The sequence below is a fragment of the Rhinolophus ferrumequinum genome, chromosome 25 (assembly GCF_004115265.2).
Source record: "Rhinolophus ferrumequinum isolate MPI-CBG mRhiFer1 chromosome 25, mRhiFer1_v1.p, whole genome shotgun sequence".
Lineage (NCBI taxonomy): Eukaryota > Metazoa > Chordata > Mammalia > Chiroptera > Rhinolophidae > Rhinolophus > Rhinolophus ferrumequinum.
This window is the reverse complement of record NC_046308.1, coordinates 17,672,285-17,685,500: the sequence shown is the minus strand read 5'-3', so window position 1 is coordinate 17,685,500 and position 13,216 is coordinate 17,672,285. Positions and strand designations below refer to the sequence as shown.

General features: G+C 53.8%; 1 protein-coding gene across 4 annotated transcripts in view; it reads left to right on the top strand.

Annotated features, from left to right (window-relative positions):
* The window catches only part of TTC28 (tetratricopeptide repeat domain 28), a 624,117-nt gene that overhangs the window by 590,713 nt on the left and 20,188 nt on the right, over positions 1-13,216 (top strand). For all 4 annotated transcript variants that reach the window (XM_033097458.1, XM_033097460.1, XM_033097461.1 and 1 more), the window contains one exon: positions 2,705-2,849. In XM_033097458.1, the coding sequence (XP_032953349.1) occupies positions 2,705-2,849 (145 nt within the window). The remainder of the gene's footprint in view (positions 1-2,704; positions 2,850-13,216) is intronic.

Sequence of the window (13,216 nt, the reverse complement as noted above, 5' to 3'; positions counted from 1 at the left end):
TGAGCAGCAGCTTGTCAGGCTCTGTGCCTTCCTGCCCCTTCCACCTCTGCTGAGCAGGCCCCTTTCCTCCTGGCTCAGCACGGGCACGTGGTCTGGCCACTCTGTGGGTTAGTGTTGCTGAGCCCTTTTAGTCTCTGGCACTTCGTGAGGTTCAATGAAAAGATACCACTGCCATCCACGCGTGCACTCAGGTCCCCAGCCCCTCTCTGCTCTCCCGCCCAGGGAGGCCTCTGTCTTACTCACTCCCCCACCAGCTAAGACCCCCACCACCTTTCTTTGGGCTTCTGGATGCTTTGCAGTCATCATCCCCAGTCCTGATACTCCTCGCCTGTGGGCTGTGTTTCACCTTTTTGCAGAGGCAGAAAGCCATGTCCAGAGGGTAAGCGATTTGCCCCACGAAGCACACCCAGCAGGTCTGTCCACCGCACACCTCCCCACCTCCCTCCAAACATTTTTCTCTTTTGAATTGCCCTTCCCTGGCACTTCCTGGCCATGCTACTTCGAAAAACCATGGTTCAGCAGCTCACAATGCAAGCAAGGTGCCCTGCCCAGGCCTCCAGAGTGCTGCCAGCCTGACGTCCTGTGCCCTGGAACACCCTCACCAGGAAGGAGTTAGACAGACTGTGCATGTGGTTCTAATTTTGGAATAAGAAGCCTGCGTTGGGTCATCTGGAAGGGGTGCCTTGTGCCTTCCCTACACAACTTGGATTCTGCCGTTTCCTTGAACCCAAAGAGGATCTGAGGTGGGGGTGCCGTGCGCATGGGGTCTCTTTTTCCAATGGGAGCTCTTTAGTTCAGAGCCTTGGGGATTGTGGAGCCCCCACCAGTCACCATGGGGACCTGCCACCACGGTGTTGTCTGTAGATACGTCACTCCCCCTGGATGTCTGCGGCTGGGTTAATCAGATTCAGGTGCCTCGAGTGGGGTTACGAGCCCACAATCCTAGGGAGTGGAACGAGAGGTGCCTGGGGGACGGCACCCAGTGGTCTGGCTGCTGCCCCGTCATGCTGTCCCAGTAGCCGCGATGGGTCTCTAGGCCGTGATCCATCTGCCGAGAATGCAAGCGTAGGGACCCAGCCGTGCGTGAGGCACTGTGTGCCATGCCAATGTCCCCTCTGGAGGGCAGTCTGGTGCGCTCCTCAGGGCAGCACTGCTCTTTGCACCACGTTCTGTGGAATCAAGCGAGCCTTTGAGTGTCACTCCAGGGTGATCTGTGCTTCACTGGCTCTGATGGCAATGACACGGTGTGGCCCCCGTCGCTTGTAATTATGTTTCCTGAGTGAACGAGACAGAGGAGCGGACGTGAGCATCTCCTTTGGATGCCTTTGGCTCTTTCCTCCCTGCCAGTGAGCAGGGTCGGGGGCTGTGGGGCTCACAGCCTGGCTTGTCATGACTCTAGATTTAGGTCAAGTGGGACATTGCTAAGAACACCAGGAAGGGTCAGGGAAGGCCAGATGGTTGAAGTCAAACATGGAAAACAGAAACGAATCTTTCAGATCATGTCATCTGATGGTTTTGGATCCTGGCCTGGATCCAAAAGAAAAGCCACCTTCTGGTTTTTCTTAGGTAACAACCAAGGAGCTGCCTCTACCAGCCTCTACTCGCCAAAGCTCCGTGGTGTAGCTGGTGGAAGACCCGGTCCTTGTTTTTAAGGGTCCTTGAGCACCAGCAGAAACCCCCAAACTGTGCACAGTGTCTCGATGAAGGATAGGAGAACACTGGCTGTCCAGTAGCATGCAGAGAATGTCCCCAGAATCTCCGCTAAGGCCACAACTGCCAGTCCACAAGGCAGGTTCAGAGAGCTGCACGGGGGCAGCCTGGCCCCTGCATTGGAAACGGGTTTGTTTCCCCTCCTGTTGCCTCATCTTCTCCCCTGTGTGGTTTGTCCTCTGCAGGTCCCCAGGGCCTAAGACAGGGCCTTGCAGGTAGCTGGTGCCAGGAAGCGTTTTCTAAAATAATGAACGAATGAATCGATGAATGTGCTCATCCTGTGTTGGGGATGTGAAACTTGGGGTCCTTGGGATTGAAAATACCATCCATACTAGTAAAACGTTCCCTGCAAACATTGGAACATAAATTAAAAAGCAAAACAAAGCCCTGCAGCCACCCTTGAGCTGACCACTCTGCGGGTGCCGCCCGGTCAGCGGCTCCCACCGGTCGGGGCTGAGGCCTCAGGGCCTGGTGTCATGCTGGCTCAGGTGGCTGCCCAGTGACTGACCTGAGGCCGAGCTTGGGGCCAACACACTCCTGTTTTGTCCACCCCCACACACACACCCACAGATTAATTGGCCTTGGGGCACTGTCCTCCCTGTCAGCTGGGCGGCGGCTGGCGGCTGCTGATTCTAAGGTCCTCACGTTTGCCTGCACATAATTGGGCCACACAAGGATGTAATTAAATCCTTTGAACAGCACTTTGGGACTTTTGATTATGCAGGAAACTCCATAGAAATGTAAGCTGTTGTGTGCAGCTGGTTTACCCTGCGGTTTCTGTCAGTGCTCACTGTTCTGTGAAAATTACCTGAAAGGGAGGAGAAGGGGCGAAGCCAGGGTGAGGGGCGTGGCGGTTGGGGCGGGAGGGCCTGGGCCGGGCCCTGCGGGGCAGCTTCCACCCGCCTTTCCCAGGAACTGGAGCTCTGAGGGGTGAGTGGGAGTCCCGGCCTGCCCTGCCTGTGCCCTGGTTAATCCCTGGCCCTTCTTTCCCCAGGAGCTGCCAGAGCATGACAAGCTTGGTCAGCAACACCATGTCACCTACCAAGGATGGGACCTCCTCTCTTCCCAGGAGGCAGAGCTCATTCGCCAGGCCCCCGCTTCGCGCTCTGTATGACCTGCTCATAGCGCCCATGGAAGGGGTAAGTGCCCCTCCGCCCCCCAGGGCCATGTAGCTTCTTGGTGTCAGAATGCAGCACTGACTGCTCAGTGCCAACACAGAGGTTTCCAGCACACGAATCTTCTCTCTCTGTCCAGCTTCTCAGTCAGCGTTTGAAAGTTGGCTGCTGGTTAGTGGACAAGACCCCAAGCTTCAGGTGGGCAGATCCGGATTTAAGTCCTTACTAGCCGGGTAAATTCAACCTCACTTACCTCAGGTACACAATGAAATGCTGCCTTCCCAGCTCCTTCAGACACTGGGAGGTGCAAAGCACATCCCAGCAGCTGTCAGTAGGAACCACCCAAGTAGACGCCAGGGGCTCTGTCGGACCCAGCTGGGGTGCGTCCCACCGCCCCACCTCTCCTTTGGGGGTCTAGCCTGAACTCCTTCGAGTGGTGCTGTGCTTTCTGGTGAGAACAGATCCCTTGGCCTCTGCCATCATCAGAGTCCAACATCAAAGATACCCTTGCACTCGTGATTTCCTGAGACGGTCGAAAGTGGCTGCTGGCAGATTTCTGTGGCCCTGGTATTTGCACATCACATTTCAATCCATTCATGACTCCAGCTGGGTGGGGAGGCTGCAGGGCTCAGGGTCTGGTGAATCTGAATGGTGAGCCCATCGGGTGTGCTCGTCGGCTCTGGCTGCTGTAACAGAACACCACAGACGGGCCGGCTTGAACAGCAGACACTGATGACTGAGTTCTGGAGGCTGCAAGTCCCAGACCGGGCGCCCGCGTGCTCAGTGTCTTGGTGAGGGCCCTCCTCCTGGCTTGCAGGCAGCCGCCTTCTCCCTGTGTCCTCACATGTGTCCTCTCATGGCAGAGAGAGAACAGAGCGAACCCTGGTTCCTTCCTCTTCTTAGAAGTGCACTGATCTCATCATGGGGGTCCTGCCCTCATTACCTCTTCTAAACCAAATTATTTCCCAAAGGCCCCACCTCCAAATACCACCAGACTGCCGGGCAGGGCTTCAACACATGGATTTGGGGGGGACACATGCAGTCAGCCCACAACAGACCCTGGGAAAGCACAGGGCACCTGCAGCAGGTGGAGGCTGTGCTCCTGGGGGCAGGTTCTCGGGGGTAGGGGCCTGAGGAGCAGCCCTCACATAGCGGGCAGCGAGCCGTCTGTTGGCCTGGTGTCCCTCCTAGCGGCTGTCTGCAGCCTGGTAGGCGAGTTGTCTCGTAGCTGTAGGAGTGAGCCCACCGCAGCCGTGTGCCCCTCTTCAGCCGCTGACAGGTTACGCACCTCCTCGAGAAAGCACACCTTGACAGTGAGGCCTTGTCCCCAGAAAATGTCTGCACATGCCCTGCTCGGCCATCCAAGGATGTGTCTCAAGTTACCTGATATTATTTAGGGGCTGCTCTGCCCTCCGGTGCCCTCTGGTCTTCCCGGGCACAGAGCCCTTGGGAACCGGCAGGCTGGACTCGTATCTGGCACTGCCCTTTCCTGGCTGGGTGACCTTGGCCAAGCTGCTTCCCCTCATTGAGTCCCTCTGTCCTCCTAGAAAGTGAGGATGATGCCACTGAGCTCATCAGATTAGAGCCGGGATGGCATGAGGGGAGTGTGAAAAGCATACAGTGCAGGGGCAGCAGCGGGCGTGCGCCGGGCGAGGGGGGCCGTGTGCCGACACCTGCCTCTGAGCGCCAAGCCCTGCTTCCCTGTCCAGAGTCTCCGGTCTCATCAGCACGGCTGCCCAGACCTGTCCTCTCCTTCCCTGCGACACATGTAGCCATCCTTCCCTTCCTAGGATTATTGTCCTCTCAGTGTCCTTTCACGGAGGGGACGAGACTGCGGAGAGCACTCAGCATCTCAGATGCCAGCGGACCTTACCCTGGTCTACGTGCCACACCTCAGGGAGAAATACACACCCAGCCCTTAGGCGGCTTCTTCATCTTGTCTGTGCGGCAGGCACACCGCTTTGGTGACGTCCTGCCAGTCCCCTGCTCACCCTGACCTCCGCATTTCACACTGATCCTCCAGCTCCTCTCAAGGCTATTTGGACCCTCCCTTGTTTCACCCCCTGGGGACTTCTGAGTCCCTTTCATTTCCCCTTGTGTATTCTGGGCCCCTATTATTTGCTCTGTGGATGTTGACTTGGAGGCGCTGGGGGGAGGGGCGGGGAACAGAGGACAAAGATGGAGACGGCTGAGACTGCTGGCCGCTGCCCGGGTGACCCCAGTGTGTGTGGAGGCTCCGGTCCACTGCAGCTGGAGGGCTCCTCTCCTTCCCCTGGCCCAGCTCAAGTGTCTCCTCCTCTCAGAAGCCTTCCTGCCCTCTTCTCCCCACGCCCCGCAGCCTTCATCCCTGGCCGTCCCTCCCGCTGGGCCCCATACATACCCGATGTCTTTCATCGCACCCGATTCTTCACTGGACTCAGGACTTAGCTCTTGGCATGCCTCTCGTTCTCTCCCTCGCTGCCCACCTCACACTCCCTGAAGGCAGAGATGGTCCCTTGTCTCTGTCCCTAGCAGCTGGCACAGGGCCTGGTATGTGTTGGCACTCAGTAAAGTTTATGGAATGACATGTAGTCCAAAGCTGCATTTGTTTTTTGGGTTTAGTCTGACATTGAAAACGGAAGACCTAAGGCAGAAATCAGGCCCATGGATTCCCTGTGACCCCTCTTGTGTGGTCCTGGGGAGCTTTCTGAGAGGTTATGAAGCAGAAGGAAGGGACTGGGCCTGCTGTAGAGCAGCTTTGAATCTGGTGAGCCCCCCGACCCTGCCAACCAGCACGGTGCCAGGTTTCTGGGATATTTCAGGGTAGGATCACAAGTCCCGCCAACGTGCCTGCAGGGGACACACACCTGGGTGTTGTTTCACTGGCTGACGCCACATTCACTGGGAAGGGCCTCTGTACTCAAGGCAGAAATCCTTTAGGTGGCAGCACAGAGAGGAAGCTGGGGGGTGGGTAGAGACGGTCCCTCCCTCCGTCCGTCATAGGGTTTCCACCCTGGAGAAAGGCTGATACAGCGCCACAACGCGTCCTCAAAGGGATCCTAGGAGTTTATCAAATCTGCACTGTGTTTTTTAGACAGTTTTTCTCTCTGAGGACTTTCTCCTGTGACTTCAAGAATAAAACTGCCAGTGGAATTGGAGGTAGCTCGTGTGTGGACATCTGTGTTCCTCCAGAGGCCCCAGGAAAGGGAAGATTTACGGAGTCAAGCCTTCGACGACTTAGAACAATGATCACAGTCATCTTTATAAAGTTAACTAAAGAAGAGAAAAGGCCCTGCTCCAGACATGTGTGACGGTGCTCGAAAGGAGCTAACTGTGTGAATGGATGTGCTGCAGTCCCGCGCTCACCTTTGCAGCATAACCTGGAAGTGAGGCATTGAGTTCGAAAGCATATCCTTAGGTCCCAATGTTTACAACCAGGGTCTCTTGTGACTGACGTGTTTGGACACAGTGCAGGCGTTTGCCTACCTCAAATGAGACACAGGGTAACCTTTCAAAAGCCGTTGAGGTAAATGATCAGAGCAAGAGCTTCTCCTCGGCTACTGAAGCGATCCATCGTGGTTCAGAAACACTTAGCTGAAAAGTTGGACTCTAACCAGGAGGCTCCCCCATTCCCGGTTTCATCCAGTCATTCAAGAATTTTTTTTTTTTTTTAAGATTTTATTGGGGAAAGGGAACAGGACTTTATTGGGGAACAGTGTATACTTCCAAGTCCAGTTGTTGTTATTGACATGTGCGGGCACACTGGACAGAGGAGAAGGCCGAGGAGCGGTCGGTGGTCCCATGTCTGATGCTCACAGACTGCCCAGGCGGGGGGCGGGCCAGGACCAGAGGCCCGTGGGCCTCATGGCGCTCAGAGAGGTCCAGGAGCCCCTCAGCAGGGCTGCCCACCCGGATGGACAAGGGGGCCTGGGCCATCTTCCTGCTTCCCTCCCATGGCGGGCACAGCCACCTGCTTTGGCGGCCACTAGAGGGCGACACAACACCGTCAGCCTGCTCAGCCCTGGCGGCTGCCAGACAGAGCCAGATCCTGCTCCACATTTACAATGAAAATACAAATCAAAACCGAAAGTCCAAGATTATGAATCACTGACACTTCAAGACTAAAACGATTAGCCTCCTCACATGGGGCTTGTAATTATTTGAACAGCTGCCTTTGTTTAGCCGCAGTCCTGTTGCTAAGGGACTAGGTCAGACAGTATGGAAAGTGAAACAGAAGAATATTTCCCTGTAGGCTTGCACCAGCATTTGACTTAATGTGGCTTAAGGGAAATGTCACCGTGGCTCTTGCCTGGAACCACACTGTGCTTTGCTGTCAGGATGGGGTGAGCATGTCCAGTTCTCTTTGAAAAGGGTCCAGTTACATCTGCACGTGAACCATCATCAAACATTAAGTCAAATCCTGTCTGATACCCAAAGGAGAAAACGTCACCAAAGAAAAGTTGCAAGTGTTTAGTGTGAAAGAGACTGGGACCCTGTTTGTGTGCATGGCATTCGTTTGTAATTAGAGTGAAGGAGAGTGACGCACGGCCCTGAGCTTGGACGTCCTGCTGTGTGGAAGGTCAGGCCCTGTTGCAGTGGGCACACGCAGAACCACACGCCGATAGAGGTGCTCTAGGGGTCACGGCCCACGTGATGAGCTGCCGCAGGGCTGCTGCAGGTAAAGCTGCTCCTCAATTCGCAGGCAGGGGCTTCATCCAAGGCCAGAAGCTGCTGTAATCAAGGAACCAGCTTTAGAATAGGAGATTCCCTAGGATTTGGTCAAATCACTCCTTAAAGGTCCAAATTTGGGGACTTTCAGGATCCTGGGAGTTTGGACTTCTAGTCTCTGTTATCCTTTTCTTTATTTCCACTTATTTCAATTCCCTGTTTCCTGTGTCCACAGTCTTAAAAACCAAGGTTAGAGGACAGGTAGCAAGAGTGTATGACTTTGAACGGAAAGAAAAGTACTGCTCACCCACCTCTGCTCTGATTAATGGGGCTACCTGTTTAAGTGGAGGTACCTGTTTCAGGAACCCGGGAACGACTTAAAATTTGCAGTTTATGTTGGGTAGTTTGGTTAACTGCCTTCCTAAACACTAGAGCTCTGGGATGTTGCCCCAGACCTCTCATCTAAGAACGCAAGACAGGGGTCTGGCTCTGCCAAGGGCTCAGCCATGAGGAGAGCTAGCTTTGGCTGGGTCGTGACTGTAATTACTGCTCTCAGGAAAAGAACTTTTGCAAAGTCAAGTAGTATAACAGACCAGCTTACCCTAGAATAGATGCCCTGGGAGATGAGACTGACCAGGTGCCTGTTTCCTAAATAGATGGGAGGATTTGGAGAGAGTTGGGGAATATTTGTCCATAGAAACAATCAGACCTCGACTCCACAGTGTGGCATGGAGGTTGAGGCCCTCGAGACTGGCATGCTTGGGGCTAGCAGCCACACCGCCAGGCTGTCTAATTTATTTCTGATTGAAACATCTGTAGTAATATTCAAACGAGGACAAATGCTACCCAAGGACAGTAAACGTTTCTACAACTGATTAAGAGAAGGAAAAATGGAGGCAATTCCTTGCAAGCGGTCTGTACCACCGAAACCGGTGGTAAGAACACCCAGACAAATCAGCGAGTTCCCGGGAGGCAAGTGGTTCTCACCTGGGTCAGTGCTGTTGAGTGAGTCACCTGGGTTCTGGCTGTGTTCAGGCTGATGTGCAGCAGGGGCGTTCTCAGCCTTACCCTGGCAGGTTCTGGGTAAGTGGAGGCACCCCTGCCACTGAGGGTGCATGGGCTCATTTGGACAAGGTCGCCAGGACAGAGAGGGCCCCTACTGCTCAAGCGCTCCTGCAGCCTGAGCGGGCCTTTGGCTCATTTGACTTAAGGTGGTCCCTGGGGGGAGGCAGGCCCCTCTGGCTCTTACTGGCCATTGGTGATGTTTTTCCAGCGCTCAGATGCCTCACTCCTCCACTTCTTAGGTTCTTCAGGAAAACTAGTGCTTTGGTTGGCCAAAGAATACAGTTGAGTGGGCTGAATTTTTACTTTTGCATTTCTGGTTGGAATGCAGCATCTACAGTCTTGGTAGATTTTTAGTCATGGTTTGAGGATTGTTTCCAACAGGTCATTAGTACCCCCTTATCTGTGGTCTCGCTTTCTGCGGTTTTAATTACCCGCTGTCAACCATGGTCCAAAAATATTAAACGAAAAATTCCAGAAATGAACAATTCATAAGTTTTAAATTGTGTGCCGTTCTGAGGAGTGTGATGAAGTCTCACTGCCCCTCTCAGGATGGGAAGCAGCCCTTTGTGCGCTGTGTCCACGCTGTGTACACGCCCTGCCCGCTCGTCGCTTAGTAGCCGTCTCAGTTATCAGGTCACTTGTCGGAGGATAGCAGTGCTTGTGTTCAAGTGACCTTTATTTTACTTAATAATGGCCCCAAATCCATCATAACTGTTCTATTTTATTATTGTTGTTAATCTCTTACTGTGCTTAATTTATAAATTAAACTTTATCATAGGAACGTATATATAGGAAAAAACATAGTGCACTGGTATAGAGGGTTTAGTACCACCCATGGTTTCAGGCGTCTAGTGGATGTCTTGGAACGTATCCACCAAAGGGGGACTACTGTACGTGATATTTGCAGAAACTATATCCATCCGTCCATGATGCCAAGATTCCTCAAAAGTATCACAGAAAAAGTTCTTCTACCTTAAAAGGTTCTATTTGATCAACTCACTCAATCAAAAATATGAGTCAGGGAAAAAATCCTTACACCCTATACATGGTTCTGGTGTGTCCAGAGTCCCAGAAGTTCTTTGCTTCTTGAATCTTTGTTATAGACAAAGATTCATTCCAAATCTAATCCGCCCAAAAGCTCATGGGCCCAGGAGTTTTCTTTCCCTCCCCCACGATGATCAGGGACGTTTGTTCTTCTGACCTGTGATGTTGTGATATTCTGAGAGGCCTCCTGTGTCTTCTTGTGAAAACAAAACTCCCCATGTGTGGAGGTTGCAGGCTAATCCTTTGAATGCAGGTGATGTGTGTAGAGCATGTAGTTCTTAAGCTAGAAGTCAGGACACATGCGACATCCCATTTTATATCAGTGCTTTCTAAACAGGGCAGGACCCCTGGTCACCATGACTATATATGAGACCCCCACTGACTCAGAATTCACCACCCACGCAAACAATTTGGGACCTTGGGGGCTGCCTGGGAGAACCGCAGACTCAGATATTTGACTTCAGGGCAAATGCTTGGTAGCGGATTTCACAGGTGTCAGGTGTCTTGGACTCTTCAAGAATGGTTGCGGATGATGATGGTAAATGAAGACGAGAAGGATGGTGGTGACATTGGTCTCTTCTAGTCCCTGAGTTAAAATTTGGAGCTGGATCCTCCGGGGAGGCCATTTACATGTTTTAGCCACCCGATTGTTTATAAACACCAGAGAAAAAGGGAATGAGTTGTTCTGGAAACATGATTGTCACCCAGAGGAAAGAATAGTATAAATAATAGGGCCTTATTTCAAGCACCTGAAGACAGTTGTGAATTCACATTTGACCAGTATGTCCTGAGTGCCCACTGGGTGCCAGGCCTGGTGGCCCATACCCTGCTGCCGCTGGCTTTGCCCCACAGGCCTGTGATGGAATGGACATGAGCACTGGCCTGTGGGTTGGAAGCTGAGGCTCAGGGAGTGGAGCGTCTTGTCAAGGTGCTCAGGACCACCCCAAAACCTGTCGCGCACCCCGTGATCTAGCAGTTCCAGGTCAGCCAGAGCGCCGCACATGGCAGATGGACCCAGACCCCGTGGCAAAGGCCTCTCCCCAGAATGCACCTTCCCTTTCTGGTCACTGGACAGAGAGTCTGGGTCCAGTCAGGAGACAGAAACCACCCAGGGAAGTTTAATATAAAGACTTACTCCACGTGGTAAGAGAGTTACTAGGAGATATAAGAAAGTCAGGCTGAGGGAGCGTATCCAGGGAAGGACAAACCCCGGAGAAGGTGTGGTTCGTGGTTCAGCCCACTGGATGGCAGAGATGTTTGCTGGTTTGGCCCTGCTGGAGCCTGTCTAAAGATGCTGGGCAAGCCACAGGCCACCCTCCGAGTGTAGGCGGCAGAGCTGGCGACGAGCGAGGGTGTGCAGTGGAGTCTGGGCGCCGGCGGGGACAGGAGGCCTGCTGAGTGCACAGGTTGCATGCGTGCATGGGCCTGGTTTCCTTGTAGACAGAGCTGTTGGGTGGTTATTACCGGCAGGTGAAGATTGTAAGGTCACAGAAGGACCAGGTTCTGGGCTCCCCTGGATGTCCTCACGTACACACATCACCAACCTAGGCTGCTGGCAGGAGATTCCCTTCCCCCTGCAGCCCCTCAGCCCTCTATTGAGAAAGCTCAGCGCCTGCTCGCTTGACAGGAGAATTGGCTGCAGGAATCCAGTGTATTAGAGGGCAGGTGTTGACAGGGTGTCGGTAGCCGAGGCTGTAAACTGGTCACAGCCACCCAGAGCCACCCCGATGGCGCCCACTTCCCGCCCCGTGTAAAGGAACAGCCGTCTCCCTCTGCAGAGGCTGGACCTCAGCTGCATCTGTCTGCTCATCGCGTGCTCGCCTGCTGGGCACTTGTCTCTCCCCTTTCCATCCTGGTCTTGGCCCACAGCTAGCTCTCCAGCATTCTTTGTCGGCAGGCACTGTGATGGGAAGAGTCCCAGCCCTTTGGTGACAGTGAAGGGGCACTTGGCCTTTTTGTCTTGTTCTACCTCAAAAGATCCATTTCTAGAAACTTCAGAGGTCAGAAAGTCCGAGTCTTTGCTGGAATTTGGACTCTTAGTTGCAGGTGCAGGGCTGGTGCTGAGCCCTTTTATCTTCCAAACCCAGGAATTACAAAGCCAGCAAATACCCTTCCAGACTGACAGACGGAGGCGCAGAGCAGCGTTTCCTTGACTCGTCCCTCCTTTTTCATCTAACAGATGATATGAATTTGGATAGAGACATCACTTTATTTTCCACTTTTAAGTTCACATTGGATTATAGCTAATCTTCCCGTACAAGGGCAGTGCTCGTATATCCTGGAGGCAGAATTCAGAGACAGTTTCCAGGGCCCCTTTCCCAACATGTTCAATCAGTTTTCCCACTGCCTTTTAACTGGAGCTGTCATTCTGCCGTGCAACCTGTCTGCCCACAAGCCGATGCTGCTGTCTCCTGCCTCCTGCCACACTGCCCGGACAGGGCTCTCACTTAGGGCCCTTGCCCAGGGCTGTATGCGTGTGCCAGCTGAGTACCAGCCACGAGGCCCTCTCTCAGGAGCACCCAGATCTATGAATTGGGACACACAGTTCAGAGAAAAGTGCCCCACTCTCCCAGACTAGAATTTCAGAGACTTCTCCCTCTTGTCGCCATTAGCTCAGCCTTCAGCAAATCCTGGCAGGTCTTCTTGCCCCTTCTCCGAGCGTGCTGTCTCGTGTCTGAATTACCACGCACAGCTCCGTCCCCTGCGGTCACCTCTGACCTTACCCAGCATTGAGGCACATGTGTGGGGCTGTCCTGACGGGGGCTTGTCTGAGAGTACGTGTTCTAGTGAAGTCCGCGGCCGCCGGATGACACCTGACAGGATTACTGGGCTTTGGGCCCTGGTAGCGGGAGTCCAGGGAGGACCTGCAGGGGTGGGGCTGGCATCTTGTCCAACAGCACCTGGCGACCCTGCATCAGCCGGGGCGGGGTCTGGTGTTGCACGTGGTAGGTGGCCTGCACCCCCACACTGAGCACAATAGGGCAGTAAGGCTCTCGTTGAGCAGTGAGCGGTTGTCATTGTCACAGTTGCTGACCCATCATCAAGGTCACTCCACTCCAACCCCTCTTCTGGCTCCCCTGGGGACACTGGGTGCTGTGGCCCCCAGAGGGGCCTCCCAGAGCCAACTCCACCTGCCAAACCAGGCAGAGGGTTCGGTGTGGCTCGTGGTGGGGACACCAATGCCAGGAGCTGACAGGTGGTGTGGAGCGGGGTTGGGGGCTCCCATCCTTCTCACCTCCCTGTGCCAACCCAGAAGCTCATCACGGACAGGATTGGGGGCGCTGTGACACACCTCACTTCTTTCTTCCTGGGTCCTACAGGGATTGTTTTATCTCTTCCTGGAAAATATCTCTCTTAAAGCAAGCAAGAAGCAATTTGGCTTAATAATTTTTATTTCTGCTTTGTTTAGATGCATCTAGAATTTTTTTTTAAAAAAAGAAAGAACAAAGCCACAGGGGGTTTGTGTAAACTGAACATCCTGCCAGGCACGTGTCACTTTGGGTTAGCTGCATGCCTTCTGCCACACACAGCGAGCGCCCACAGCAGTGCGTCGGCCGCGTTAGGCGTGCACATTCGCTCCTCCGGAGCACGGACGCAGCCTGGTGGGCGCTCCGCTTGCCTGGCAGACAGAGGTC